The 27,995-nt window shown below is 39.4% G+C and overlaps 2 protein-coding genes across 4 annotated transcripts in view; one reads left to right on the top strand and one right to left on the bottom strand.

Moving 5' to 3' along the window:
* LOC127418064 (dedicator of cytokinesis protein 2-like) overlaps positions 1-27,995 on the bottom strand; it is a 161,177-nt gene that overhangs the window by 59,242 nt on the left and 73,940 nt on the right. For both annotated transcript variants that reach the window (XM_051658421.1, XM_051658420.1), the window contains exon 26: positions 18,110-18,205. In XM_051658421.1, the coding sequence (XP_051514381.1) occupies positions 18,110-18,205 (96 nt within the window). The remainder of the gene's footprint in view (positions 1-18,109; positions 18,206-27,995) is intronic.
* LOC127418087 (INSYN2B protein-like) lies at positions 91-26,495 on the top strand. 2 transcript variants are annotated; one of them, XR_007893362.1, is made up of 4 exons: positions 91-1,517; positions 3,412-3,486; positions 14,013-14,812; positions 26,353-26,495. XR_007893362.1 is itself a non-coding variant. In XM_051658471.1 (3 exons), the coding sequence occupies exons 1-3, from the start codon at positions 91-93 to the stop codon at positions 14,176-14,178; spliced, it is 1,668 nt and encodes a 555-aa protein (XP_051514431.1). In that variant the 3' UTR covers positions 14,179-16,792. The 2 variants fall into 2 exon arrangements, 1 of the variants encoding a protein (XP_051514431.1); XM_051658471.1 differs by lacking the exon at positions 26,353-26,495 and having other exon boundaries at positions 14,013-16,792.

Raw genomic sequence — 27,995 nt, 5'->3', positions numbered from 1 at the left:
AATTACCTCTTTTTTAGGTGGTATGCTTGAAAAAAGAAGCCCCTTCCCCTCCAGCTCCTCATCAGGGGGCTGAACCAGTCAGCAGAGGTTATGGGCCGCCGGGCAGCCGAAACGTCCAATGCGGTGCCAGCGTTGGAGGTGCCTCTAGCTGATGGGCGGGCCGTGCTCTCTCATAAATGGGGTCCTTTGTGCAGCGTTGGCGTGCAAACATCGCCGGGACTTCGCTCGCTGCCATCGTTAAAAAGGCAAACGCAAACCGTCAGCACGACCAACGGACCAGCGGCGGAAACCATGTCACTGGACCGTATGAGGCGTTGTGAGGTCAATGGCAGACACGTCGTCAAGCCAACATCCAAGAATGCCGATAATCATTTCGCGCAAGATCGGACGTCTCAAGACAGCGAGTTGTATGGTCAAATCAAAGTCAACCCCAACCAATCAGGGCTTCGAGGGAGTTTAAAACGATCCCCTCGGTATGCTAACGGAAGCATTGTTGCACCTGAGGCGGTGGGTGGGGTTTGTAGCGAGGGGGCGGAGTCTGAGGAAGCACGACGACAAAATCAACCAATTATGCGGGATTGTAGACTTGGTCAGTCGTTGAAAGGAGAGGGGTCTCGGCCGGTCACGCACTGTGGAAGCATTAGCTCATACGCCACACCCCCTCGGCCCTGTCGTATGATGACATCATCACCCAGACTGTGCGCCACCTGTGGGCGGCGGCAGTCTCAAGCCCCTCCCTGCATGGCGCCTGCTTGTCGAAAGCGAGCAGCGAGTCAGGTTCAAACGAGCACAACGCTTCCACCGCAGAAAATCTGTTCACCGGGACTACGAAAACGAAATTTCACTGCTGCGCAACCGACGTACACGCAAATTCCCAACACACCCAATCAGCAAACACAAAGTGCAGCACAGTACAACTCCCTCCCCTCGCGATCAAGCAAAAAAGACACGCAAACCAAGACGTCTGACAAACCAAAAACATGCCAAAATGACTCAAGTGCACAAAAGACACACAAAACGCAACACACACAAACTCAAGTCACACACACAACCAAAACACAACCTACATCCCAAGATGCAACCACAGAAACAAACAAACCTCACATATCACCCGTGTGCGCCACATCTAAACCGCCGCCCCCTTTGCTTTCCATTGGCTCTGAGGTACAAGCCACACCCACTCTCCCACCCAAGAATGCCTCCCATTCAAAACCAACACAGGTTAAATCCAAACCAGCACCTCCAGAGCTTTTGATTGGCTCAAAGATGAAGCCTAAATCCCAAACCCCACCCACTAACACTGAACCCAAAACTGAGAAACCCACAGACTCCAAGCCCCACCCTAAAGATGCCCACCAACCACAATCAGACGAGATCCCACAATGCAACGGGGCACCAGGTGTTCTGCACGGCCTGCTGCAGAATGTAGAAGAGAATCTGCTGTATAACCAGGAGAAGATCAAAGTCCTGCTCAATGTCATCCAGGATCTGGAGAGGAACAAGGCAATGAGCGAAGGGTGAGCGAGAGAGATTAATGATCTCGAGTTCATGAAAGCATATGATTCCACACTTCCAACAAACCATAATTCCCTCGGCGACTCATGCGTCCTGAGGCAACACCTCAGGAATGCTGATCGTCAATGAAAATCAGCCCCCTACCACTCTCTCTCATGTTTCATCTTTAAGCATTCACTCGTTCTTCTCTCTTTATCTTTGACTTTCTCATTTTTCCTTCTTTCTACTATGGCACATTCATCAGAACTCCTGCTGAGTGACTGACAGCTCAGATCTGTCAGGATCAATCAGTAACATGAATGTGTTACATGTTCTTTCAAGGAAAAGTTCAACCTTAAATGAAAATTCTGTCATTTATTCACCCTTGAGTCATTACAAACCTGTATGACTTTCTTTCTTTCATGTAATGCAGAAGGAAATCAATTGATAATTGCCCCGTTGGTTGAATTCAATACAATGGCAGTAATTAACGACTCACTTTAACGCTTTATGAAGCATCCAAAATTGTGACTCGTGAGTCACACAGTCAGTTTGTATGAAGAACAGACCGCAGTTTAAATTTATATTCGCTCTTGAATCAGATCATTGATACAAACCATAGACAAATTTAAAATCCAATATGTCAGTAAAAATAAACCTCATTGGTTCTTGCACATTTCACAATCAAAGGTCATGACAATCCAGCACTGCTTTCCAGCACTGGTGCTCCGCTACTGAATCTACAGAGCCACTACTGAATCCCCAGGAAAAATATTTTGTTAAAGAATTTATTTCACCAGAGTTCTGATCTGGCAGTCTAAAATGACTTCAGTGAGATAAAAAGACTGTGTATCAGAAAATAATGGCGAGAAAACACGTATTTCTATTGAGTTGTCCTCGCGGAATGCACTTAAAAACACAACGTGACCAGTGTAGTACGATCCGCGAGCAAACGCCTCTTTTAAGAACTCGAGTTTGACTCACTGAATCATTCAGAGCGGTTACTGAATCAACATATGGCTCATTAACTGAAGCTGTCATTACTTTCACAAATGAAGCAAGCACTTTTTGTATACTCAAGATTTGTGAAACTTAAAACAGTATCATGACTGACAGGTTATTCATACGACAACGTGTAGTTTGCAACATTGATGAAGGTTTGTGTAATAACTGATACTTTAGCTAAAATATACACAGTTTTTTTATTGTCTTTTATTAAAATATAATTTATTTATTTGTTTTTAAACAAACAATTTGGGACTAAATAAATAAAAATGAACATTATTATAGCACTGCTCACTTTAATATTGGACAGTCAGTATTTAGTATTTATTTTTTATTTATATATATATATATTCCTATTTATGTGGCTATTTTTATTGTCTGTATTGTCACCATCTTCATCATGGTACTTGGTGAATAATTAAAATTCAAAAGCACTAAAATGAGTCACTATGTTTTTCCATTGTGTTGAATTCAGGCAACGGGACATTTGTTAAATGATTCACTTTTGTGTTTTGCTGAAGAAAGAAAGTCATATGGGTTTTGAACAACATGAGGGTAATTTTTTAATTAAAATATAAATTCAGGTAAGTTGACAGTCTTCATGTTTACTGCATATTCCTTCAACATTTCCTGTTCTCGTTTTCAATCACGAAAAATTAAATATGGTGTATACCCTGTCTATTCAATTGCACTGTTTTTAACACAAGAACCCATCCTGTGTGAACACCCCCCTAACCTGCATCCGTAGTAAATGTTAATTTATAAAGGGAAATGTAGGTGGACATATGTTATTACTTTCATTTTACAAATAAATATAAAATAATAATGGCTTCGGTAGGAACACGCAAAAGTGAAAAGTGTATGTATGTGTGCGTTTAATGTGTGTCTTCACGTGTTTGTTCTCTTGTGCAGCCGTTGTTCGTACAGAACTGGTCAGGACATCAACAACTGCTCAACCTGCCAGAAAACAGCCTGCATCATATACAGGTAAACAACACCTCTGAAGTCCACTTATAAAGCTGGTCAGAGTCATAATTTAGGGTTTCATGACCATTTTCTGACCACCATATCTGTTTTTGCTGCTGTACATTTAATATGCATTCCGGGTTTAATACAAGTTAAGCTCAATCGCAGCATTTGTGGCATAATGTTGATTACCACAAAAAATTATTTTGACTCATTCCTCCTTTTCTTTAAAAAAAGCAAATATCGTGGTTACAGTGAGGCACTTACAATGGAAGTCAATGGGGGCCAATCTGTAAACATTAAAATACTCACTGTTTGAAAAGTATAGCCACAAGACATAAACAATATGTGTGTTAACGTGATTCCAGTGTGATAAAATTACTTAGTAACCTTATGTACAAAGTTATATCCAATTTTACAACTTTGTTGCCATGACAACGCAATGCCCTAAACCCTCAATCCTTAAAACAACTTTAAAAATTAAGATTTAAACAACTTTCCAGCTCTTATAATACATGAGTTTTAACAGAAGAATTAATGTAAGTGCTTTTATAAAATGATAAGCTTCACATTTCTGCCTTTAAACCCTCCAAAAATTGGCCCCATTGACTTCCATTGTAAGTGTCTCACTGTAGCCTCGAGTCGAAATTTACAACATTATGCCACAAATGCTGTCGATTGATCTTAACTTGTATTGAATTTGGAATATTCATTAAAGACTTCATATCTTCTATAAACGAGCAAAATTATAATTTTCTTACTTAGTGTTTTTGCCTTGTTTAAACAAAATTAAAAAATAAATAAATATCTAAGCATGCTTAAAACAAGACACATTTACTTGAGAAACAAAATGGCGTAAGATATGAAGTATTATTTTCAGAGAGAGAGAAAACTAAACGGTTTGTCAATAGGTTAAGAAAAATACACATAATTTCCCTTTGAATTCAGTTTATTTTTCTTAGCCCATCTGCAAAAAGTTATTTTTTTTTTTATTTTAAGCATAAACCTCGTTACATTTTGTTAGATTTCTCTTTGAAAACAATCACGTTTGTTTTACTGGAAAACAAGATAAAAATGCCAAGAAAATGATTTATTTGCAGTGTTATGATTGGCTAAAATTCACGTATCGGCCAAGTTGCTGAATGAATATGTGTTGATATGTAAATGTGGATGTGATGTCATATTAGTGATTTATGAAGAGGCTGTTTTGCACGCAGATTTGAAGAAAATTGTGTACGTTAGAGAATGTTTACAGCTCTTATTTCAAACAAGCAAGAAAAATCCTCTTTTCAATTAAATGACCCATTTAAGATATTATAATGTGACTCTATAAATATCACATGTGTTTTCCCGGGGCGGACACAAGCAGAATTACAACAAGAGACCATGATAAAGCATCTAACAGCCACCAAAAACCTACAAGCATCTAGTCTCTAAAGAATACACACTGTGTTTTAATTAGTTGAGCTTGCTAACTGAGGCATCAAATTCATGATCCCAAAGTATTAAACTAAGTAGTCAACATGCAAGTCGTCCCACATCATTTGTGCTACAGACATGTTCTATTACTTGGACAGGTGTGCTCTGACTTACCATTTTCACCTGGCAGATGATAAAATGAGTGAAAAATCCCACAGACTGACACTGAAGGAAGGACTGGAGTCATATCTAGAGAGCAGAACACCCCAGCAACACCCCAGCAACCATCTAGCAAAGCCCTGGCAACCACCCTAGCATTGTGGCAAGTCTCGCTGCTAAAATACGGGACAATAAGCGTCCTGCGAGATATCACTCCCATCACAAACACACACACACACATTCAGTCAATCGTTGTACCCTGCAACTGAAATTCCCTCCTCACTATTATCGCCTTTTCTTGCTTTTCATGTTGGGATAAACAGGATCATGGTTTCGGTTTTATAAAGAGCAAAACACATTATAATACACATTGTTTCAAGCGAACACGCACACTCACACACAGCCACAGGAATCAATTAGAAGAGATGGATTTCCTACTGAAGTTTAATCTCATGACAATACAGCAAGAGAAAAGCCAAGAAAGCACACGCACACACACACACACACACACACACACACTAGTGTATTTACCCATAAGGAATATCACTGTAGAAAACTTCACAAAACCAACCGAGGCTCAAATATTTACAACTCAAACTACTGCAAAAAATTTTGTGATGCATTTCTCACGAGACTGCAGGCAGAAAGAGATATCATACTCATCTTTTTTATCTCTCTTTCTTTCTCCCTACAGTATCTCTTTAATATCTCAATTGTTTCTCATAGACAGCAATGAGCTTAAAACATCTTGCTTCAAACACCTTGTCTCAATCTGTGCAATCAAATGTCAGAGATCTCAATGTAAACTCACACAATTCTCATCAAATTAATCAAAGACTATCTGTATACTTACTACATGTTATGGAGCCCCTTAGAGGACAGTGAGGGAATTTATTTTCTGAAATAGATTAGTGTTCCCTTTGCAACTATTACGCATCAAATCAAAATCAAATCACTTTTATTGTCACACAACCATATACACAAGTGCAATAGTGTGTGAAATTCTTGGGTGCAGTTCCGAGCAACATAGCAGTCATGACAATGATGAGACATATACCAATTACAATAAACTTCAGATTTACACAACACAATTTAAAATCTAATATACGCATAATTACACACAACACAATATACAAATAATAACATACAATGTACAGTATACAATACATACAATATAGAATACACATTATACAATAAAATAGTATATATATAGTATATATAAAATATACAGTAGGTTCTATTGTACTGTATTGACATTCAGGCTGTCGGTTGATAGTAAGTTGCCAGTGTGTTGTTAAGAGAGAATATAATTTATGACAGTCCGGTGTGAGATATAAGAGTAATAAAGTGCAGTGCTGATGTATTTTGATCGTGAGAGATCAAGAGTTCAAAAGTCTGATTGCTTGGGGGAAGAAGCTGTCATGTAGTCAGTTGGTGCGGGTCCTGATGCTGCGATACAGCCTGACTGATAGTAGCAGTGAGAACAACCCATGGGTCGGGTGGCTGGAGTCTCTGATGATCCTCCGAGCTTTTTTCACACACCGCCTGGTATATATGTCCTGGAGGGAGGGAAGCTCACCTCCGATGATGTGTCTGGCAGTTCGCAACACTCTTTGCAGGGCTTTGCGGTTGTGGGCGGTGCTATTGCTGTACCAGGCGGAGATGCAGCCAGTCAGGATGCTCTCTACAGTGCTGGTGTAGAACCGTGTGAGGATGTGGCGGTTCATTCCAAACTTCGTCAGCCGTCTCAGGAAGAAGAGGCGCTGATGAGCCTTCTTCACAACGGCCTCAGTCTGGATGGACCATGTGAGTTCCTCAGTGATGTGGACACCCAGGAACTTGAAGCTGCTGACTCTCTCCACTGGTGCTCCATTTATGGTGATGGGACTGTGTTCTCTGTCTTTTCTTCTGAAGTCCACCACAAGCTCCTTTGTTTACTGATGTTGAGGGAGAGGTTATGCTCCTGACACCAGTGTATCAGAGTGTGCACCTCCTCTCTGTAGGCTCTTTCATCATTGTCAGTGATAAGACCTACCACCGTCGTATCATCAGCAAACTTAATGATGGCATTGGAGCTGTGTGTTGCCGCACAGTCATGTGTGTACAAGGAATACAGTAGTTGGCTGAGAACACAGCCCTGCGGGGCTCCAGTGTTGAGGGTCAGTGATGAGGAGATGTTGCTACCCATTCTAACCACCTGGCGTCTGCTTGACAGGAAGTCCAGGATCCAGCTGCACAGCGAGCTGTTTAAGCCCAGAGCCCGGAGTTTCTCATCAAGCTTGGAGGGCACTATGGTGTTGAATGCTGAGCTGTGGTCTACAAACAGCATTCTCACATAAGTGTTCTTTTTTCCAGATGGGAGAGAGCAGTGTGTATTGTAGATGCAATGGCATCATCAGTGGAGCGGTTGTTGTGGTAAGCAAACTGCAATGGGTCCAGTGATGGAGGCAGCACAGAGCAGATGTAATCTCTGATTAGTCTCTCAAAGCATTTGCTGATGATGGGGGTCAGAGCAACAGGACGCCAGTCATTTAAAGCAAGTGATTTTGGATTGCTTTGGAACAGGCACAATGGTGGACGTTTGAAAGCATGTGGGGACTACAGACAAAGAGAGGGAAAGGTTGAAAATGTCCGTAAAAGCACCAGCCAGTTGGTTCGCACACGCTCTGATGACGCAGCCCGGAATGCCGTCTGGACCTGCAGCTTTGCTGATATTCACCCGTCGGAAGGATCGGGTTACATCCGCTACAGAGACGGAGAGTGAACTAACCTCTGTAGCTTTGGCTGTGAGAGCTCTCTCTGCGAGGGCAGTGTTATTTCCCTCGAAACGAGCATAAAAAGTATTTAGCTCATCTGGGAGAGAGCCAGCGGTGTTCTCTGTGGAGTTTTTATTCCTTTAAATCCGTGATAATGTTAATTCCCTGCCACATGCTTCTAGAGTTGGTGGTGTTAAACTGTCCTTCAATCTTGTTCCTGTACTGACGTTTTGCTGCTCTGAGGGCATAACTGGCTTGTTTAGAGGTCCGCGCATCAAGTGCCGCGCGAACATTGCTATTAATTCAAGGTTTCTGGTTCAGGTAGATCCGTATTTTTTTGGTCGGAACAACGTCATCTACACACTTTCTGATGAAACACGTTACGCTATCAGCGTAAAGCTCGATGTCGTTATCAGAGGCGGACTGGAACATCTCCCAGTCCGTGTGATCAAAACAGTCTTGTAACGTAGAGTCTGACTGGTCCGACCAGCACTGGATCGTTCTTAGGGTGGGTGCTTCCTGTTTCAGTTTCTGCCTGTGAGCGGGCAGAAGCAGAATGGAAGAGTGGTCCGATTTGCCAAATGGTGGGCGGGGGAGGGATTTTGGTGCGACTGATTTGAGATTGGCTTTGTTAAAGTCCCTGGTCACAATGAACGCGGCCTCAGGGTGCGCGGTTTCCTGCTTATAATCCCATACAGTTCCTTGAGTGCTCAGTCTGTGTCTGCTTGTGGCGGGATGTGCACAGCAGTGATAATGACCGCTGTGAATTCCCTTGGTAGCCAGAATGGTCGACACAGAAGCATGAGAAATTCCAGATCAGGAGAGCAGAAAGACTTGATAGAATGTATGTTCCTCTGATCACACCAGGATTTGTTGATCATAAAACATACACCACCACCTCTGCTTTCCGCTTGGTGCACGGAGAACCCCGTGGGCTCAATGGCTGAGTCTGGAATCTCCGCAGACATCCAAGTTTCCGTAAGGCAGATAATGCAGCAGTCCCTCATCTCTCGTTGGAAAGAGATCCATGCTTTCAGCTCACAGAGCTTGTTGTCCAGAGACTGAACATTTGCCAGTAGAATACTGGGTAGCGGGGGTTGATTTGCGCGAAATCTTACTTTGATGAGAACGCTCTGTTTCCCCTTTTCCTTTTGCATTTCTGTGGCTGGGCAGCCCAGACAAAGGGCTCCGCATGTGTGTTTGTAAACAGCGGGTCGGCATTGAGGAATTTTAAGTCCGGTTTACGGTGTGTAATTGTAGAACCGATGTCCAAAAGTGATTGTCTGTCATAGACAATAAGGCAGACAACATCCAAGACAAAAAACATAAGAATTGTAAACAAAACAAACAAAAAACTACAATGTTGTGTTGGAGCTCGCAACGCAGCAGCCATACTTGGCGCCATCTTGAGTCCAATTGAGTCCAAGCATGCTTTTACTACAGTAACCATGGTTGAACTATTGTACTGTATTTGTAGTAAAACCGTTGAAATCACACAATTTACCATGTTTTCACTTCAGTAACTATTTTTGAACCATGATAATTGTGGCAAAACCATAATAATAATACAGGGAAGCTGTTTGACTGTTTTACTATAGTAACACCATGGTTAATATGTTGTTCAAGTACCAAAAATACAAAACAAAACAAAAACATGTCCTTTAAAAAATGTACATGCTTTTATTACAGTAAAACTGCAGTAACCTCGACTGTAGTAACCAGTTATTTAACCTCGTGCGTCCTTCTGCGTGGACATTGTGTTTTGTCTTTGCTAAAAGCAATGCATAATTTAAATTAATTTAAACCAACTGATCTCAGTTGAGGAGACTCTGGGCTGTCAGTAAAGGGTTAAACTTTTGAATGTACAGAGTCATGTGACAAAACAACATGGTGCTGATCACAGCGGAGTTTGTCATTGGGTGATACGCTGACAAAACTACATCTGGTAAGAAACCTAATTACATTTTTACATTGACATGAGTCAAAAGAGTCTCTAATTTCATCCGATATGCCATTTTTTACATTTGAGCGATTTATCGCGAACCGGCACGCTGTTAAACACAATAACCAGGATAGTGTACAACAGTGCTAGTTTTTCCACAAGAAATCCTATATTTACTGTGCATTTTCATATTGAGAAAAATAATGTTGCTTTCAGAGACTTTATATGGAGTTAGGATGAAAATAAGGTGCATTTTGAACTGTTCTGAGACCAGTGCAGACAGACAGAACACTGGAGGTTATGTCATTCACTTAATAGGGAGCAAGGGAGCATCCTATAGTTTTCCTATGCAGCTAAGTGCATTCACTCCTAAAATCCGACTGATGTTTGGACCACTCAGCATGTTTGGCAGACATGGGACAATGATAATCAGTACATAGATTCAGAATTTATAATTTATAATTTTATTTTAACATGGCTGTCAGTGACTGGATATGCTGGACATTACTTTGAATGAGAATTAATTATGCTAATTTCTGATTGGCAAAATGCTTCAGCACTGGCTAACACATATTTGTTTGACAGTGCAAAGAGAGAATATTGAGATTTTGTTGTCAAAGTAAAAAAAAAATAAACAAAAAAAAAACAACATTGTAACATAAAACTTAAATAGTCAAATAATTTTTATTTGTACAGTTTTTTATTTGTGCTTTTCCCAATACATATTATTCCAAAGGGTTAGGACTTTCTATAGTTTGGGATTATTTAAAATTTAATAACTTAGTCCCGCTGTCCACATAAAGACATCATTTGTTAGGGAAACGATTTGCTCTAGATTTGTTTTGTTTTTTGTTTTTTGTTTTGTTTTTTGTTTTTTTTGTTTTTTGCATGTTTATCAGGTGCTACTAGTTACAAATCAAAAAGGGAAATGGAAAATGCATGCAGCAGTCACATCCGGGTCTCAGGAGGTTAAAACCATTGTACACATACCACAAATTACCCAGGTGTTACTACAGTAAAACGAACCATGTTTTTTGGCAGAATGATAATGATTTCTTGTACCATATTTTTTGGCTTTCTTGTATTAATACTGGTATGCTATGACGTTGCTTGGATGTTCTGATTGTTTTTTAGCACGTTGCTATAGAGTTGCTAGGGCATTCTAATTGGTTTTTAGTGTGTTGCTTTGTGGTTGCTAAGGTTTTCTGATTGTATTTTAGCATCTTACAGTGCGGTTGCTGGAGTATTTGAAAAGGTTGTTAGTGTGTTGCTATGCGGTTCCAAGGGTGTGCTGATATGCGGTTGCTAAAGTATTCGAAATGGTGTGTTGATGTGATGTTCTGATTGGTTGTTATGTTGCTATGCGGTTCCGAGTGTGTTTCTAATTATTTTTAGTGTGTTGCTATGTGGTTGCTAGGGTGTTCTGATTGGTTAAGGTGTGTTGCTATGTGGTTTCTATGGTGCTCTGGTAGTTTTTAGCGTGTTGCTATCGGTGCTATGATGTTTTGATTGGTTGTTAGCATGTTGCTATGCGGTTCTTAGGGTGTTCTAATTATTTTTAGTGTGTTGCTATGTGGTTGCTAGGGTGTTCTGATTGGTTTAAGTGTGTTGCTATGTGGTTTCTATGGTGCTCTGGTTGTTTTAAGCGTGTTGCTATGCGGTGCTTTAATGTTCTTATTGGTTGTTAGCATGTTGCTATGCGGCTCCTAGGGTGTTCTAATTATTTTTAGTTTGTTGCTATGTGGTTGCTATATTGTTCTGATTTGTTTAACTGTGTTTTGATGTGGTTTCTAGGGTGTTCTGGTAGGTTTTAGTGTGTTGCTATGCGGTTGCCATGATGTTCTGATTGGTTGTTAGTATGTTGCTGTGCGGTTGCTAGAGTGTTCTAATTGGTTTTTAGAGTGTTGCTATGTGGTTGCTAGGGTGTTCTGATTGGTTTAAGTGTGTTGCTATGTGGTTTCTGTGGTGCTCTGGTAGTTTTTAGAGTGTTGCTATGCGGTGCTATAATGTTCTTATTGGTTGTTAGTATGTTGCTATGGTGTTCCTAGGGTTTTCTGGTAGTTTATGACGTGTTGCTATGTGGTTGCCATGATGTTCTAATTGGTTTTTAGTGTGTTGCTATGTGGTTGCTAGGGTGTTGCCTATTTGCCCAAGGCAAAAGATCCCACCCCCAATTATCTAAGCTATTCTGGTATCTAGATATGGCTCGGGTCCCTCCTTCAATGTAAGTCTGTGGGGTTTTTTCACCTATTGTATTGTCCGCCAGCTGCACAATTTGAAGTATCTTCCACTTAATACTTAGGGTTAGAGGTTTGTTCAAATCACTTGCTCAATTTTACTAGTGATGCTCTCCTTAGCAAACACCACTAAACAAAAGAAAGAGGATTATTAATACAGCACTAACTTGCAAGCTCTGTTACAAACTAATATTGACCAGAAGCACATGAGCGGAAACCATGTGCTAGTAATGCTATATGTTTGAAGTGGTGCTATCATCAAAAGAGCGAGAGGAGACATTTGCACAGGTCTTTTCATTCATTCTCTTTTATGTCAGTCATTATGGGGCTTTTTAACCTACAATACATTCTCTGCCGGTCTGTATGACTCTCTCAACCTCTTACCTCTCTCATCTTTAGCTCATCTTTCACTCTTTTCATAACATCTCATATCACATTCTGACTACCTAATTTTCTCTCAACTTACCTATTTGCTAGGAAATTGCAGGCAGGGCTGTGGCAATACTGTAAATAGAGGGCATAACCCCTCACACACACACACACACACACACACACACACACACACACACACACACACACACACACACACACTTGTTCCATAGTTTTAGCTATCAGAGATATAAAACGATCAGAATCTCTGTTGTAACAGATGATGTAAAGAGTGTTTTTGTTTAAGAACTGCAGTGGAATCAAAAAGTCTAAAACCACTAATGAAAATGCCTCTAATGTTTCATTAAAATTATATTATCAACATTAATTTGAGTGAAAAGTTCAATTAAAATGTTAACATGAATTTTAGAATGTCTCCCTTTTTGGTTTGCCCCCCTTTTGCTTTAATGACAGCAAAATCACTTGAGCTGGCATGAACAAAACCTGATGTTCATGTTATGCAGCATGATTACTGACCTTTCTAGTGACCTAAAAGTGCAGAATCTTAAATATTTCTTCACTTTACATGACTTTTTGCGGCTTAAAATTTTCAAAATTCTAAAATTTTGTCTATTTCTAGGTTTAAATGAAAAGAATTCCAGATTTTAATGTGATATTTGGACCCAATAAATATAAAATTCTGTTATTTTTATCAATCACTCTCTTAATGAGTAAGAATGTTTCACTAATACCAATGCAATAGCATTGCAATCCAGTTGGACCAAAAAGCATTTTATCTTTTTCCCTTATTTTAATTTCTTGTATATTTTCATTTACTTAGCCCATAAAGACACATAATTGACTAATTTTTCAGTGAAACAGAATTTTTAGCTGGAAATAATATAGGGTGGGACTTGACTTTATCTACCAGGTTTGATTGGATTGAGAAAAATGGGCTATGATATTAGTGGTTAAAAGTAGTTTCCGGGGGCCTGGGTAGCTCAGCGAGTATTGACGCTGACTACCACACCTGGAGTCGCAAGTTTGAATCCAGGGCGTGCTGAGTGACTCCAGTCAGGCTTCCTAAGCAACCAATTGGCCCGGTTGCTAGGGTGGGTAGAGTCACGTTGGGTTAACCTCCTTGTGGTCGCTATAATGTGGTTCTCGCTCTCGGTTGGGCACGTGGTGAGTTGTGCGTGGATGCCGCAGAGAATAGTGTGAAGCCTCCACGTGCGCTACGTCTCCGCAGCAACACGCTCAACAAGCCAAGCGATAAGATGTGTGGATTGATGGTCTCAGACATGGAGGCAACTGAGATTCATCCTCCACCACCCGGATTGGGAATTGGGCATGCCAAATTGGGGAGAAAAAAAAATAGTAGTTTCCCCACCCACAAAGACTTGGTGACATCAAAAGGGGGAAAAAAGTTGTTTCAGAAGCATTTTGATTAAATATTATGAAATCTTTTTTTTTTCTTTTAGAATAAAATATATAACACCTATATAAATTTAAGAAAGTAAATATGGTCACTGTTTTGATTTCATGTCATCTTTAAGTACAATTATTAACATTTACAATGTTATCCATAAAGAAAAGCTTAATGCATATGTCTCTAGGAATGGGAAACAATTGTTTGATTTTAATTTGACATCTTTCTCATTTTAGCGTGGAGCATGACTTCCGTGTTCAGGAGGGGCGTTTCCAAAGCATTCTCGAGGCCTTGGAGGCGGAGTATGATGTCCCGCCACCTCTCCCAAAGCCCGCCCCCATACAACCTCGAACAAAGAGCCGCATCAAGAAACTGAGAAAGAAGTGTTTCTGGTGGCTGTAGCCCCTGACAACACAAAACTACTGGCTGTCACCACAGAGATACTGTATACTCTACAACAGCATGGGTGCCATGGAAACATACAATTGCACTGGAAAATGCCACTGCTTGATCTTGTTGACAAGGAGTTCACCAGCCTCACTGTTGTCATGGAAATACAATAATGATTATTATATTGACGGAAACCAGCTTCCAAAAATAACGTTACGACCCCAAGTTTTCCCAAGTTAAAACGATTTACATTTTAGAGAGGTTTCCTCTTTGAATTAATTGTTGCAGTGTGACAAACAACTCAAAGAAAGGACAAAACCAGAAGAGCAACTGACATCCTGAAAACTTGAGGACAATTAAAAATCCAAGGAGACGCACTAGTCAATAAATGCCCTTCATTGGATCTGACAGAGCTGGAAAGCAGTCGATATCCCTCTTTACGATGACGGACAGAGTGTTAGCCTAATGGAGACTCGCTGTCTCAATGCAAGACATCTCATTGCACCATTCTGACCTCAATTTGTGGATGGCTTGTGTCACCGACTAATGAATGTCAAAAGCTCAGTTTCAACACCTAGTGAGCTGCCTACCTAGACAGTATTTAAGCAACATAGACGTGCTCCTGACATGAAGACTGTTCCAAAAGGTAGGCAGCAATATTGTTTTGCCCTTTAAAGTAGCATATTTTTGTCAGATTACAAGGCAGCATTGAATGGATCGTTCACTGTAAAGGCAATCTGAGAATGCAACTCCATCTTGGAGCATTTCAAATCAGTCACTTGAGATTTGGGTTAGGGTGCAGTCTTAGATGATAGCTGCTTATGTAGGCAGTAGAGAAGGAAGGAAGCTTGGTAGGTTTTGGAACAGATCCTAAATGTATCAAAAGTTGAAGAACAGAATTCCAGAAGTTCAGTTGAGCTGCAATTCTAGAAGCGGAACAGAATTATGATGTATTATGGAATGGCACACATCATATCGGAATTACCGTAAATACGAGATTCTGACTCTTAAAAAGCGTTGACGTCTTTGTAGAACTCATAATTACAACTAAGAACTACATGAAAGCTCTGACTAAACAGTCATGACATCATGTAAAAAGAACCAATATGGCAGCGGTTAATGGTCAAAAGGTAAAGAACACATATTTCTGTTTGATAAGCCATTTTATTATGCCATTTTTACCTGGAGCACTTTCTTGAAAATATTTTGCAACCAAATATAGAGGTAAATATTTCACTGTTCTCAACAACCAAACTGAAGTAGAATCTCCAAGTAGCCATCTAGTAATTACAGTAATTCTGACACGACATGAACGTAGCATTAATTTTAGAATTTTACTTGTTTGATGAAAACGGCCATTGGAGAGAAAAGGCCACGTCCACACTAAAATGTTTTCGTTTGACAATGCATTCATTTTATTAAATTTTTGCATCTCATCCAGAGTGGAACAGCATTTTCCATTACCGAAAATTGGATGTTTTCAAAAAAAAAAAAAAAAAAAAAAAAAAAAAAACTCTCCATTACCGCATACTTTGGAAAGCGATGACATTCAGACACTGAAAACGGATTAGTGTGGATGTGGTTAAAGTGTGACTAAGGGGCCGTTCACAAAGGTTGCGTTCTTGCACACATCTGCTCTATTTATAAATTGTTCTCCTATGTAAACATGCTGTATGGAAGGTTTTGACCGTTGCGATGCATCACGCTATTATTTGCCATTTTGCGGCATGAGAACCATATTTTTAAGACTCAATGTGTAGTTAACAACAAAAACACATCTCAAGACCCCATCATTCTGTTCTATTCCAAAGTGCTGAATCTAGCTGTTTTTGAAACCTAGAACATGACCGTGAATGGCCCCAACTGTTGCATTCACCTTTTGTTAAAATTATCATAATTACAAGATGACAAATCAGAGATTCTACTTAGTGATCGGAGCAAAGTGATGTCAAGAGTACCAGTACTTAAGTACCAAGTCGATACTAAATAAAAAAGATGAAATGATACCAGTGTTTCTACAGTACCAGAATTGCAGAGCACCGACTTAATTTGGTCTGATTGACACACGACAGCTTTCAAATGCTCACACGCTTATTTGAACGTGTGCTCTGTTACTCCTTTTACAATGAAATAGACAATTTAACAAATTAAAATCATGATATGTCCTAGTGTGGTTATTAAACAGCCAAAGGGTGGAATCTTAGTCTGCATGGGCTGTGTGCTTTAAATGAATGTGTGAAGTCGACCGCTCATACACTGGAAACTCCACAGACATCGAGAAACATTTGCGTTGTATGAGATGACAAAGCAGAGCACTAAGCTACTGTGAAGCGCGCAGCACATATACGTTTTAGATTTATATAATTAAATCACAGCATTTGTGCTTTGATGGTCACACTGAGCCATTTAGCGAATGTTTAACTGGAAAAGTGAAGCTTCTGTCAAAAACACACGTTAAAATAAGAGCTTGATTCAAAATAAAAGCTAGACGCCTGAAATTGAAGAATTTGCAACAGAAATATATTACAATTGTATAGTAATATTTACTATTCATTGCTGTAATATTAATAAAAATAAATAATGATTAATAAATAATAATAATAATTAATCAAAATAACACAAAGAGTCCTGCTGTACTGAATAAAATTAGTTAAAAAATGTAATATTATGTTGAAAAGTAATTGTTCTGTTTTCACTTATTAAATGTTTTATTCATAATTGTTCTTTTTTTCACTTGTTAAAAGTTTTAAGAATTAATTTGATTAGACACCATTTTGATAATAAAATTAAATTAAACTTTAAAACAGAATTCTTGTGTAACGATTTTATTAGGTGCCTACTTAAAAACACTTGAAGGATACATGCATTTCTTATCATTTCTTATTTACATTGAAATATAACTTTAAATAGGTTAAAGGAGTGTTTTCAATAGCACATTACCACTTGACTATATTTTTGCTGTGGTACCAAAATTGGTATCGAGAACCGTTAAATTTCACTGGTATCGGTACCGACAAATGAAATGTTGGTATCATGACAACACTACTGGAGCTATTCGATTATACATTTCTATGGGAATGTTTACAACACAAACTTGTAATTACGGTAATTCCGAACACCATTAATGTAACATAAATGCAACTGCAAATGTACACACACACACACACACACACACACACACAAGACCAAAAGGCATTATTTATGAAACTTAAGCAAAATGAATTCTGTATTAGTCATATGTAAAACAGTTCTTATGTAATTTGTTGCATTCAGTTTAATGGGACAATTTATGTGCAAATGGAATTCTGAACGATTTACGCTAAAATCCATTCTGCTCATGTTTCATGAATAAGGCCCAATGTGTTTATGTATATGTTTGGTGTTTTCTCAAACATTGTAGCTTGTAGGTACATGCATAGATGCATTATGATGAATGAAATTATAAACACTAACAGATGCATGTCATGCATTTTTCTCTTCCACACACTTTCTCACGTCCAGATAAAAACGTCTTGCTTCCTCCAGTACACACACACAAACACACACCGCTTCTAACTTCCGTCTTCCACTCTATATCTGTCCTGTCTCCACGTACACACTTGAAAATATACAGTATATATATATAAATATGTAGAAAAACCTATTATAATTCATGTATTTTTATATGCTCAAATTCTCATAAGTTAAGACTACATTCACCAAAATGCTTCCTGCCTCAATCTGTTTGTAATGGATATATTTAAGGCAACGTCAATAAAATTGTGTATTTTAATGCAAGAAATGTTTCTGGTTTGGTGACAAAGGTAACAAAGGTAACAAGAGTCCAAAATGGTAACATGAAATCAAATGAAAGGACACTTTCTATGTAATCACTGAAAACTGCTGCTTTTATTAAACATAGAAGTGTGTAGGAGAGGAGATGAAATAATGGTTTTAGACTCACAATGAGAGCATGTTCTCGGCCCATAGTGATGACCATGTGGTTTATCGTCCTCAGAAGAGATGACACAATGTCCTGAATGTTCTGAAACGTGTCTCCCTGAATGAGAGAGACATGAGAGAGACAGAACATGTTTGTCACTGTTATTGTAGCACAAAAACACACTGCATCCAAAAGGTAAAATAGGTTCTCATTAACTCACCCAATTAAAAACATAATCACAGATTCACTACTTAATCTGTCATTTTCTGTTTTTTTTTTTTTTTTTATCAAAGTGTGCAGAACTTTACAATTTCTGCACACTTGAAATGAAATCTCACAAAACAAAATGTCCTGATCATATTTAACCTGATATTAATTAAAAATAAATAAATAAATAAAAATCATATTAAATTATATTTTGCATAAAGAAAATGAAGTCAGTGCATTGTGACATTATATTCAGGACACTTAAGCACATTTTACCTGCCAATTATCATTACCGCAATGCATCTGGACGTTTAACTTTCACTGTTACCATTGTTTTCAATGATGATTCTCATTACGGTAACAGTCTTTTTTTATATATATATTATTATTATTACTGTAAAAAGATGCTGTTGTACAAAAAAAAAAAAAAACAAAAAAAAACAACTTTTTTTATTTTTATTTATTAAAATCTGTGAAAAATGAAAGCCAGTACCAAGAGAGTACTACTATGATGTATAAATACTTTACAATATAAATGTTATATATATTTTTTCATGTTGCGGTGATGAGAATTATTGGGTAAAATGTGTGAAACTGTCCTAAAATAATCTTAATGACTTCACAATATAAATACTATTTTTTTTTTCTTCATATAGTGCTAATAAGAATATCATTATGACCATATTTTTCTGCATTGGGGTAATGAGAATTGGGTGGTAAGATGTGTGCAACTGTCCTAAAAATAATGTCATAATGTAAAACATCTTAATGATGTCACAATTTAAATAAAAAAAAAAAAAAAACATTTCATAATGTGCTAATAAGAATATCATTATGACCATATTTTTCTGCATCGCGGTAATGAGAATTGGGCGGTAAAATGTGTGAAACTGTTTTGAAAATGATGTCACAATGTAAAAAATATTAATGACTTTACAATTTAAATAATCGATAATTTTTCTCATGTTACGTTAATGAGAATATCATAATGACCATCTTTTTTGCGTTGCGGTGATGAGAACTGTTGGGCAAAATGTACATAACTGTCATAAAAATAATGTCTAAATATAAAAAATCTTAATAACTTTCCAATTTAAATATTCTATAATTTTTTTCATGTTGCGGTAATGAGACCATCATAACAACCATCTTTTCTTTTCTTTTTTTTTTTGCATTGCGGTAATGATAATTGGGTAGTAAAACTGTCCTGAAAATAATGTGGAATTGTAAAAAATCTTAATGACCCTAAAAATAGGCTTCATTTTCTATATATAAAAAAACATAATTTCTTATTCAGTTCTTTGTGATTTTTTTCGTACCCTGGTCCTTTGCATTTAAAATAGGACCATGACTTTTTCTTGGCAGGTTTCGTGAGAATCACCACTACATAAGATAACTTAATTCTACATTTTTGGGATCTAGTTGTTACCAGAAGTTCTAAATCTTATAAAACCTAATTTTGGGGGCATCATCCAAGGTGAAAAAACATATTAAAGTAAATAATGTTCATTTATTCTTCTTTTAGGGTTTGGGTTAGTCTTTAATCATTATAATTAGCTTTGTGTAAAACAATAAAAGTCTATGATATGTCCCCATTTAGATATCTATGGGTGTGTGAGTGTGTGTGTGTGTGTGTGTGTGTGTGTGTGTTTTAGCTGCAGGTCTGGTCTCTCTGGTGCCTTCACACTAATTTATTGCTTAAATTTATTGATCAGACTGAAGAGCTTTGCAACTGCCCAGACAAGTGTATTTGTGTGTGTTCTCGAGGGCCTTTTATTCGATTTTTTATTGATGTTGAAAGTTTAAAACCCATCTGACTCTAAAAAGCAGTCTGTTTTATATAAATGGAGTTCTTAAAAGTCAACATGAAATCGAAATTGACCTTATTTACTTTCTTAATGCACATTCCTGGACTTATTGAACACGATTTATCGTGCACAAGTGCACGTTGTTCCAAAGGACCCTAACCTAACCCTAACCCTAACCCTTTCATCAAAATGTTATAACTGAAATGACTGATGTGACGTCACCACTTTTTCAGTATCTCTGCTAATTTTTTTATGTGCTTTGTATGAAATGTGTTGCTGATGTGGACAGACCAGAAATCAACTCACAGAAAAATGACCTGTGTGTGTGTGTATGTGTGTGTGTGTTTACCACCCCCTCACTAATTTCATGATGCAGAGGCGGATAAAGTGCGGGATTGAGAGAAAGAGAGAGAGAGAGAGAGAGAACATCTGTTCATCTCTGCATGCAGTATTTCAATTTCATATTGTGTGTCATATTGTTTTTGTCAATGTCAACAGCCCTTTACGTCAGCTGATCCACACAAACCGTCTCTCTTTTCTTTTGTGCTCCAATCGTTCTTTCATCTCTCTCTCAGTAGTCTGCAGTAAGATGGCTTAATCAGGTACACCTATAATCCCCAGGGTGCATTCAAAGTGTGTGTGTGTGTGTGTGTGTGTAAGCTGTGAGCATACTGATATCTGTGTGCATCTATGATCTCTCATCAAGTGTAGTTTCTCTGCATCTGTGTCTAAATTCCTGCACTTATCTTAGTATGTACTGAATTTGATAAAGAACGTCTAGACCATTGAAGATGTATGTTCTGTATGTATTAAGTGCCATATTAAGGGATAATTCACACAAAACCAAAAAATGTGTCATGATTTACTCACCCTCACATCGTTCCAAACCAGTCATATGTAAAACAAAAGGAGATGTTTAGCGGAGCTTTCACTCTGATGAGCTGAGCTTCAGGCTGGCCGATAGATCAAATATTCATGATATTATTGCACTGATATTTCTGCCGTATGAAATATCGTGAATGTCCCGATAATTGTTGTGTGCTTTTTAATTGCCCATAACGTTTTTATCAAAATCTCAGCATTGTCATATGTAATTATTAAACTACAAAAGCTTGCAATTTAATTTCTTACGTGGTCTTTGTGTTTTAGAGAGAACAGGTGACGTGTTATATAGATAAATAATTATTAACTATTATTATTGCCATATCGCCCATTTTTTTAATTTTTTTTTTACATTTAAATAGCACTTTTTCTGACACTACACTCAAAAGTGCTTTATACAGTGGACACGGGACTCTCCTCAACCATCACCACTGTGCAGCATCCACCCGGATGATGCAGCGGCAGCCATAGTGCGCCAGTATGCTCACCACACACCAGCTATTGGTGGAGAGGAGAGAGATAGAGCCAATTCATGTATGGGGATTTTTAGGAGGCCACGATAGATAAGGACCAATGGGGAGAATTTGGCCAGGACACCAGGGTTACAACCCTACTTTTTATGAGAAGTGCTCTAGGATTTTTAATGACCACAGAGAGTCAGGACCTCGGTTTAACATCTCATCCAAAAGACGGTGCCTTTTTACAGTATAATATCCCCGTCACTGTACTGGGGCACTGGGACCCACACAGACCACTGGGTGAGCACCCCCCCCCCCCCCCACCACCACCAAAAAAAAAAAAAAAAAGCACAATAAAAGTATCATAACAGTAGTCAATTTCAAGATCAGAAATTAACTTTATTTTTAGGGGACATCTTTTTCCTTTTGGATATGATTTTTAGGGGTTACTGTACGTACATTTCACAAAACGATGTTTTTGCTCGTTGTACGTATTGCAGCAGTTTTCTGGTGAAATAAACACTAAAGGTGCTACAACAACAACTTGTATTCACTTTGATACAAATCATGTGTAAAACGGCATATTATCAGTTAATAAACACTTATTTTTCATCCTGTTCCTTATACAATGCTATCTTGTTTTGTCTTCTGCAACAATGTTTTTTTAATTTTTTATAATTGGAACAATGTGAGGGTGAATAAATGATGACAGCAACATTTTCATTTTTGGGTGAACTATCCTTAAAATTCACCTCATTTTTTAAATGTGTGTATTGCTTTACAATCACTCAGTTCGCAGCTGTCTGATCAGAATTCTTTGAGGTGGATAATATTTGGAAGCTCTCTCAGAGTTTAATTCAAACCGCAGCATGAAACATGCCCTGAGAGTGCAACCTCTTCACACGTCTCTCTTGATCTCTGTTTATTTGAACTGTGAAACACTCTCAGAATACTGTTAAAGAACGAGAGGAGAGGAGAGGTCATGACCCTGTCATATCTTCATTCTGCTTTCTCCTTCGGTCTCATCACTCACTCATTTCTCTCTTCATCATACCGTCATACAGATCTGACCCTCTCACCTCTCCTCATCCGATTTTTGCTGTTTTGTCCAGAAAAGCACGAACAGTTCTTAAAGGAATGTTCCGGGTTCAACACCAGTTAAAGGTGAAATGTGAAATTTCAGGGACAAACGGAATTCCACAAATAATGATGGCTCACACCATTGGTTGAGCCAGTGTCGAGTTGGATGGGAGTCACAGTATTTACACTTTTGAGGGAAATCAACCTACAAATGGCTTACTGATACAGTTTACTCTGCATATTAAGCTGGGACTGGAGAAATTATTTTAATTAGGGATGTCCCGACACAGAGACTGGTATTGGAAGGCTGCGATTTAATGAGATAAATATATAGTTTGAATGTGCTGCACGCTTCAAATGTGAGCACTTTGTGAATGTGTGGAGCTGGTGTTGTGCATACATGAAAAACACCATCATGAGCATCGCACGCTCTGTTTGTAGTAGATGACAGCGAGCACAGTGCTAATTCACTTTATAGCGCGAGGCACATACAGACTATATATTTATTTAATTAAATAGCAGCCTTTTGTGGTTCAATAATCACTTTGGGTCACGTAGTGACCTGCTTTTCCGTAAGTGAGAAGCTACCTTCAAAAACAAACAGAAACGGAAAGGGCCTCACTCCAAAATAAAAGCTTTCGCCAAAATAAAAGCTAAATTTAAATGGAAAAAAGTACGACAGACGTATATCACTACTGGATAGATATGTAATATTCACTATACTACTACTAATAATTATAATAAATAAATTGTAATAGTATTTTATTTAAGCAATATCTCACATCTGTGATGCTCTGTTATGCGGCACTTTATTTGACAATAATACAAAATTTTGATTATTTTTTAATGAAATAATTTATTTAGACACCATTTTGATGACAAAATTTAAATAAACTGTTGATATGGCATTCAAAGAAAAAAAGAATGGTATTGGGACATCCCTAATTTTAACAACTGAAATATTGTAAACTTCACATTTAAGCTCTTTGAACAGCATTGTGTACCTTTAACCCAGTAAACCCGACAGTTTTCACATGGTACACACAAGGATACAAAAGAAGGACTTTTTACATTGAGAAAAATCCAAACATGGGAATTATGTAAGTGACAAATAGAGCCTGAGCTCATTAAAAAATGACGTGACTATGGCGAGATTTAAAAAACAAACAAACAAACAAACAAACAAACAAAAATGACATTATGCGGTTCAATATACGTATCCCAGCAGTTCCGAGGTGAAATGTCCACTGTGTGGCAAACAGATGAGGTTTTTAAGGTTAATGCTCTATCAAGTTTTAAATCAACAAAACCTACTATACCTCCCTACCCTAAACCTTAAACTTAAACCTAACCAAAAGTGTCATAAAAGCGAATGTGAGATGAAAAACACAACCACGTAATTTTGTGGTGCTTCTACGACACTTTCGGCTCACGTCTCGACTCGTGTGCTCTTCAGGACTCGTACCCTGGTCCTTTGCATCGCAAAGTGCGATGCGATATCAGTTGAGCTACCACGCAATTCTTATTGCACTCGAACAAGCTTGTAGATGTAGTTGGTTATGTAACGCAAATGTTAAAATTAGTCATGCGCTATAGTAAAAGTGTTTATATGTCATAAGATAGCCTTGTGTGAGTAACAGAGTGAAAAGTAAGCATTTATTAACTGATAATCAGCCGTTTTGCTCATGATTTGTGTGTAAGTGTATATAAGTCATTGTTTTTGTAAAGCCTCTAGTGTTGTAACGTTTGCAGGAATGAGGCAAGTGAAGGAGGATCTGTGTGCAGGCTGTAAAATAAAGAACTCAAAGAAATAAACATAAAGAACTCAAAACTTAACCATGGAACAAACCATTACATTCATGAAAGGAAAACAACTGACAAAAACAGAGAGAACATGAGGGCAATATATACACAACAACTAATAAGGTTAACAAGACACAGCTGGGATCAATCAAGGGGATAAAATCCTAAGTCTAAATCCTTCTAGCGACCTCTAGTGACCGCTAGGGGAGAATGTCCCAAGTTTTACAGAGCCACTCATCTAAAGAGCAGCCCCTGATGCTCCATAACACATAAAACAAAACAAACAACAACAAAAAATAGTTCATAGGGAGTGGAGACTCAGGGGGCGGGGCTGCAGGAGGCGAAGGCTCCGGAGATGGAGCTACAGGAGGCAAGGGCTCAGGGGGCGGAGCTGCAGGAGGAGGAGGCTCCGGAGATGGAGCCACAGGAGGAAAGGGTTCAGGTGGCAGAGCTGCAGGTGGCAGAAGCTCAGGGGGTGGAGACGCAGGAGGCGGAGACTCAGAGGGCTGAGCTACAGGAGGTGGAGACTCAGAGGGCAGAGCCATAGGACAGGGATCATACTGGAAGTGGGTGGCCGCTGGGGCCTGAACAGACTGGTACAGCTGAAATCAGAAGTTTACATACACTTGTTTAACTTGGGTCAAATGTTTTGGGTAGTCTTCCACAAGCTTCTCACAATAAGTTGCTGGAATTTTGGCCCATTCCTCCAGACAGAACTGGTGTAACTGAGTCAGGTTTGTAGGCCTCCTTGCTCGCACATGCTTTTTCAGTTCTGCCCACAAATTTTCTATCAGATTGAGGTCAGGGCTTCGTGATGGCCACTCCAATACTTTGACTTTGTTGTCCTTAAGCCATTTTGCCACAACATTGGGGGTATGCTTGGGGTCATTGTCCATTTGGAAAACCCAATTGCGACTGAGCTTTAACTTCTTGGCTGATGTCTTGAGATGTTGCTTCAATATATCCACATCATTTTCCTTCCTCGTGATGCCATCTATTTTGTGAAGTGCACCAGTCCCTCCTGCAGCAAAGCACCCCCACAGCATGATGCTGCCACCTCCATGCTTCACAGTTGGGATGGTGTTCTTCAGCTCACAAGCCTCAACATTTTTCCTCCAAACAACAATGGTCATTATGGCCAAAAAGTTTATTTTTTGTTTCATCAGACCAGAGGACATTTCTTCAAAAAGTAAGATATTTGTCCCCATATGCACTTGCAAACTGTAGTCTGGCTTTTTTATGGCAGTTTTGCAGCAGTGGCTTCTTCCTTGCTGAGCAGCCTTTCAGGTTATGTCAATTTAGGACTCGTTTTATTGTGGATATAGATACTTGTTTACCTGTTTCCTCCACCATCTTCACAAGGTCCTTTGCTGTTGGTCTGGGATTGATTTGCACTTTTTGCACCACACTATGTTCATCTCTAGGAGACAGAATGCATCTCCTTCCTGAGCGGCATGATGGCTGCGTGGCCCATGGTGTTTATACTTGTGTACTATTGTTTGTACAGATGAACATGGTACCTTCAGGTGTTTGGAAATTGCTCCCAAGGATGAACCAGATTTGTGGAGGTCCACATTTTTTTTTCTGAGGTCTTGGCTGATTTATTTTGATTTTCCCATTATGTCAAGCAGAGAGGCACTGAGTTTGAAGGTAGGCCTTAAAATACATCCACAGGTACACCTCCAGTTTAGCACACCTCCTATCAGAAGCTAATTGGCTAATTGTCTAAAGGCTTGACATAATTTTCTGGAATTTTCCAAGCTGCTTAAAGGCACAGTTAACTTAGTGTTTGTAAACTTCTGAGCCACTGGAATTGTGATATAGTCAATTAAAATTGAAACAGTCTGTCTGTAAACAACAGCTGGAAAAATTACTCATGTCATGCACAAAGTAGATGTCCTAAACGACTTGCCAAAATGATAGTTTTCTAATATTAAATCTGTGGAGTGGTTAAAAAATGTGTTTTAATGACTTCAACCTAAGTGTATGTAAACCTCTGACTTCAAATGTAGCTTGTGTCTGACAGGTGCTGACCACTGGATTGAGCAACAGACTGGTTGACGGATGCTGGGGCTGAACAGGATCATCAACAGTCACAGTGGACCGGACAGGCTCGTGGACAGCCTCGGGGAACTGGACAGGTTCATCGACAGCTTCGGGGAACTGGACAGGCTCAACAACAGCCTCAGGGAACTGGACAGGCTTGTCAACAGGCTCGGGGAACTGAACAGGCTCGTTGATGGCCACCATGGTCAGGAGCGCTGGCAGAAACTGGGAAATGGCCTCCATGGCCGGGAGTGCTGGCAGCGACTGGGGAACAGCCTCCATGGCCATGAACACTGGCAGTGACAGGGGAACGGCCTCTGTGGTCATGAGTACAGGCAGTGACAGGGGAACGACCTCCGTGGCCGTGAGCATAGGCGGTGACAGGGGAGCTGGAGCCCTTCTCCTCCTTCTCTTCTGGGCGGCCAGGAGCACTGCTGCAGGATTGGCTTCCGTGGCCGAGGATGCTGGACCTGGGGCAGCCGAAACTTTAGGCGCTGGCTCTGGGACGGATGAGGCTTCAGGCGCTGACTCTGGGACGGACGAGGCTGTCCAGTCCCTCAAGTCTTCCAGGCTCCCCAGTGCTATGCTTCACTTTTCCATGTTCCCCGGTGCCTGGTTCCCCAGTGCCATGCTACTTAGTGCCTTGCTTCCTAGTGCCATGCTCCCTATTGCCTTTTTCCCTAGTGCCTTGCTCCCTAGTGCCTTTCTTCCTAGTGCCTTGCTCCCTAGTCCCCTAGTGCCTTGCTCTCTGAGTTCCCAGCTGCTCTGAACTCTGAGCTCTCTGAATCCCCAGCAGCTCTGACCTATAAGTCCTCTGAGCCTTACATGGCTCCACCCTCTGAGCCTTCCACGGCTCTGCCCCTTGAGTCTGCCATGGATCTGCCCCTCAAGTCTGCCACGGCTCTGCCCCTCGAGTCTCCCGTGGCTCCGCCCACTGTACACTTGCCTCCTGTGGATCCATCTCTGGAGCTTCCACTGCCTGCTCCTCCAAGGAAAATTGTTTGTTTTGTTTATGTGTTTAGGAGCGTCAGGAGCCGCTCCTTAGAGAGGTGCTCTGTTACAATTGGGACATTTGCCCTAGTGGCCACTAGGGGTCGCTAGGCAGTGTTAAGACTCTTAGTTTAAGTTCTGTGTTTTCCTTGTCTAGTCATGTGATTTCCTGGTGCCCTCATGTTCATGTGTCTTGTTCTCATTGGTTTATTGTCTTGTTAACTTGTTATCAGTCTTGTCTTTTCATTGGTTCATATTTTAAAAGTCTTGTTAACTTGTTATTATTTTGACTTGTTAGTTTAGTCTTGTCATTGGTTGTCTTTGTGATGTGTTTCCCTTGTCAGTGTATTTAGCCCTCTTGTTTGCTATAGTCACTTGTCGAGTATTGTTTGTTGTAACCATGTTTCATGTTCCTGCTATGATTACTGTAAATAAAGTGCACTTGGGTTCACACTCCAGCTATTTCGTTTATGTCTGCTCTTGTCTTCATCCTGCCTGTATGTTACAAGTGTTCATTTCACCAGGAAACTTCCATGATATGTACAACGGGCCACGTAAAGGTGATTTTGCAAAAATGCATGTATAGTAATGTGATTCTATGAGACCAGGTTAGATGCACAACTTAGAACTTAA

The sequence above is a fragment of the Myxocyprinus asiaticus genome, chromosome 27 (genome assembly GCF_019703515.2).
Source record: "Myxocyprinus asiaticus isolate MX2 ecotype Aquarium Trade chromosome 27, UBuf_Myxa_2, whole genome shotgun sequence".
NCBI lineage: Eukaryota > Metazoa > Chordata > Actinopteri > Cypriniformes > Catostomidae > Myxocyprinus > Myxocyprinus asiaticus.
The sequence above is the reverse complement of the archived record's forward strand: the minus strand, read 5'-3'. Positions and strand labels throughout refer to the sequence as shown.

Coding starts and splice junctions, on each gene's coding strand:
- LOC127418087 (XM_051658471.1), top strand. CDS start 91: ATGGGCCGCCGGGCAGCCGAAACGTCCAATGCGGTGCCAGCGTTGGAG. Junction 1,518..3,411: donor AACAAGGCAATGAGCGAAGG/GTGAGCGAGAGA, acceptor TCTCTTGTGCAG/CCGTTGTTCGTACAGAACTG. Junction 3,487..14,012: donor ACAGCCTGCATCATATACAG/GTAAACAACACC, acceptor TTCTCATTTTAG/CGTGGAGCATGACTTCCGTG.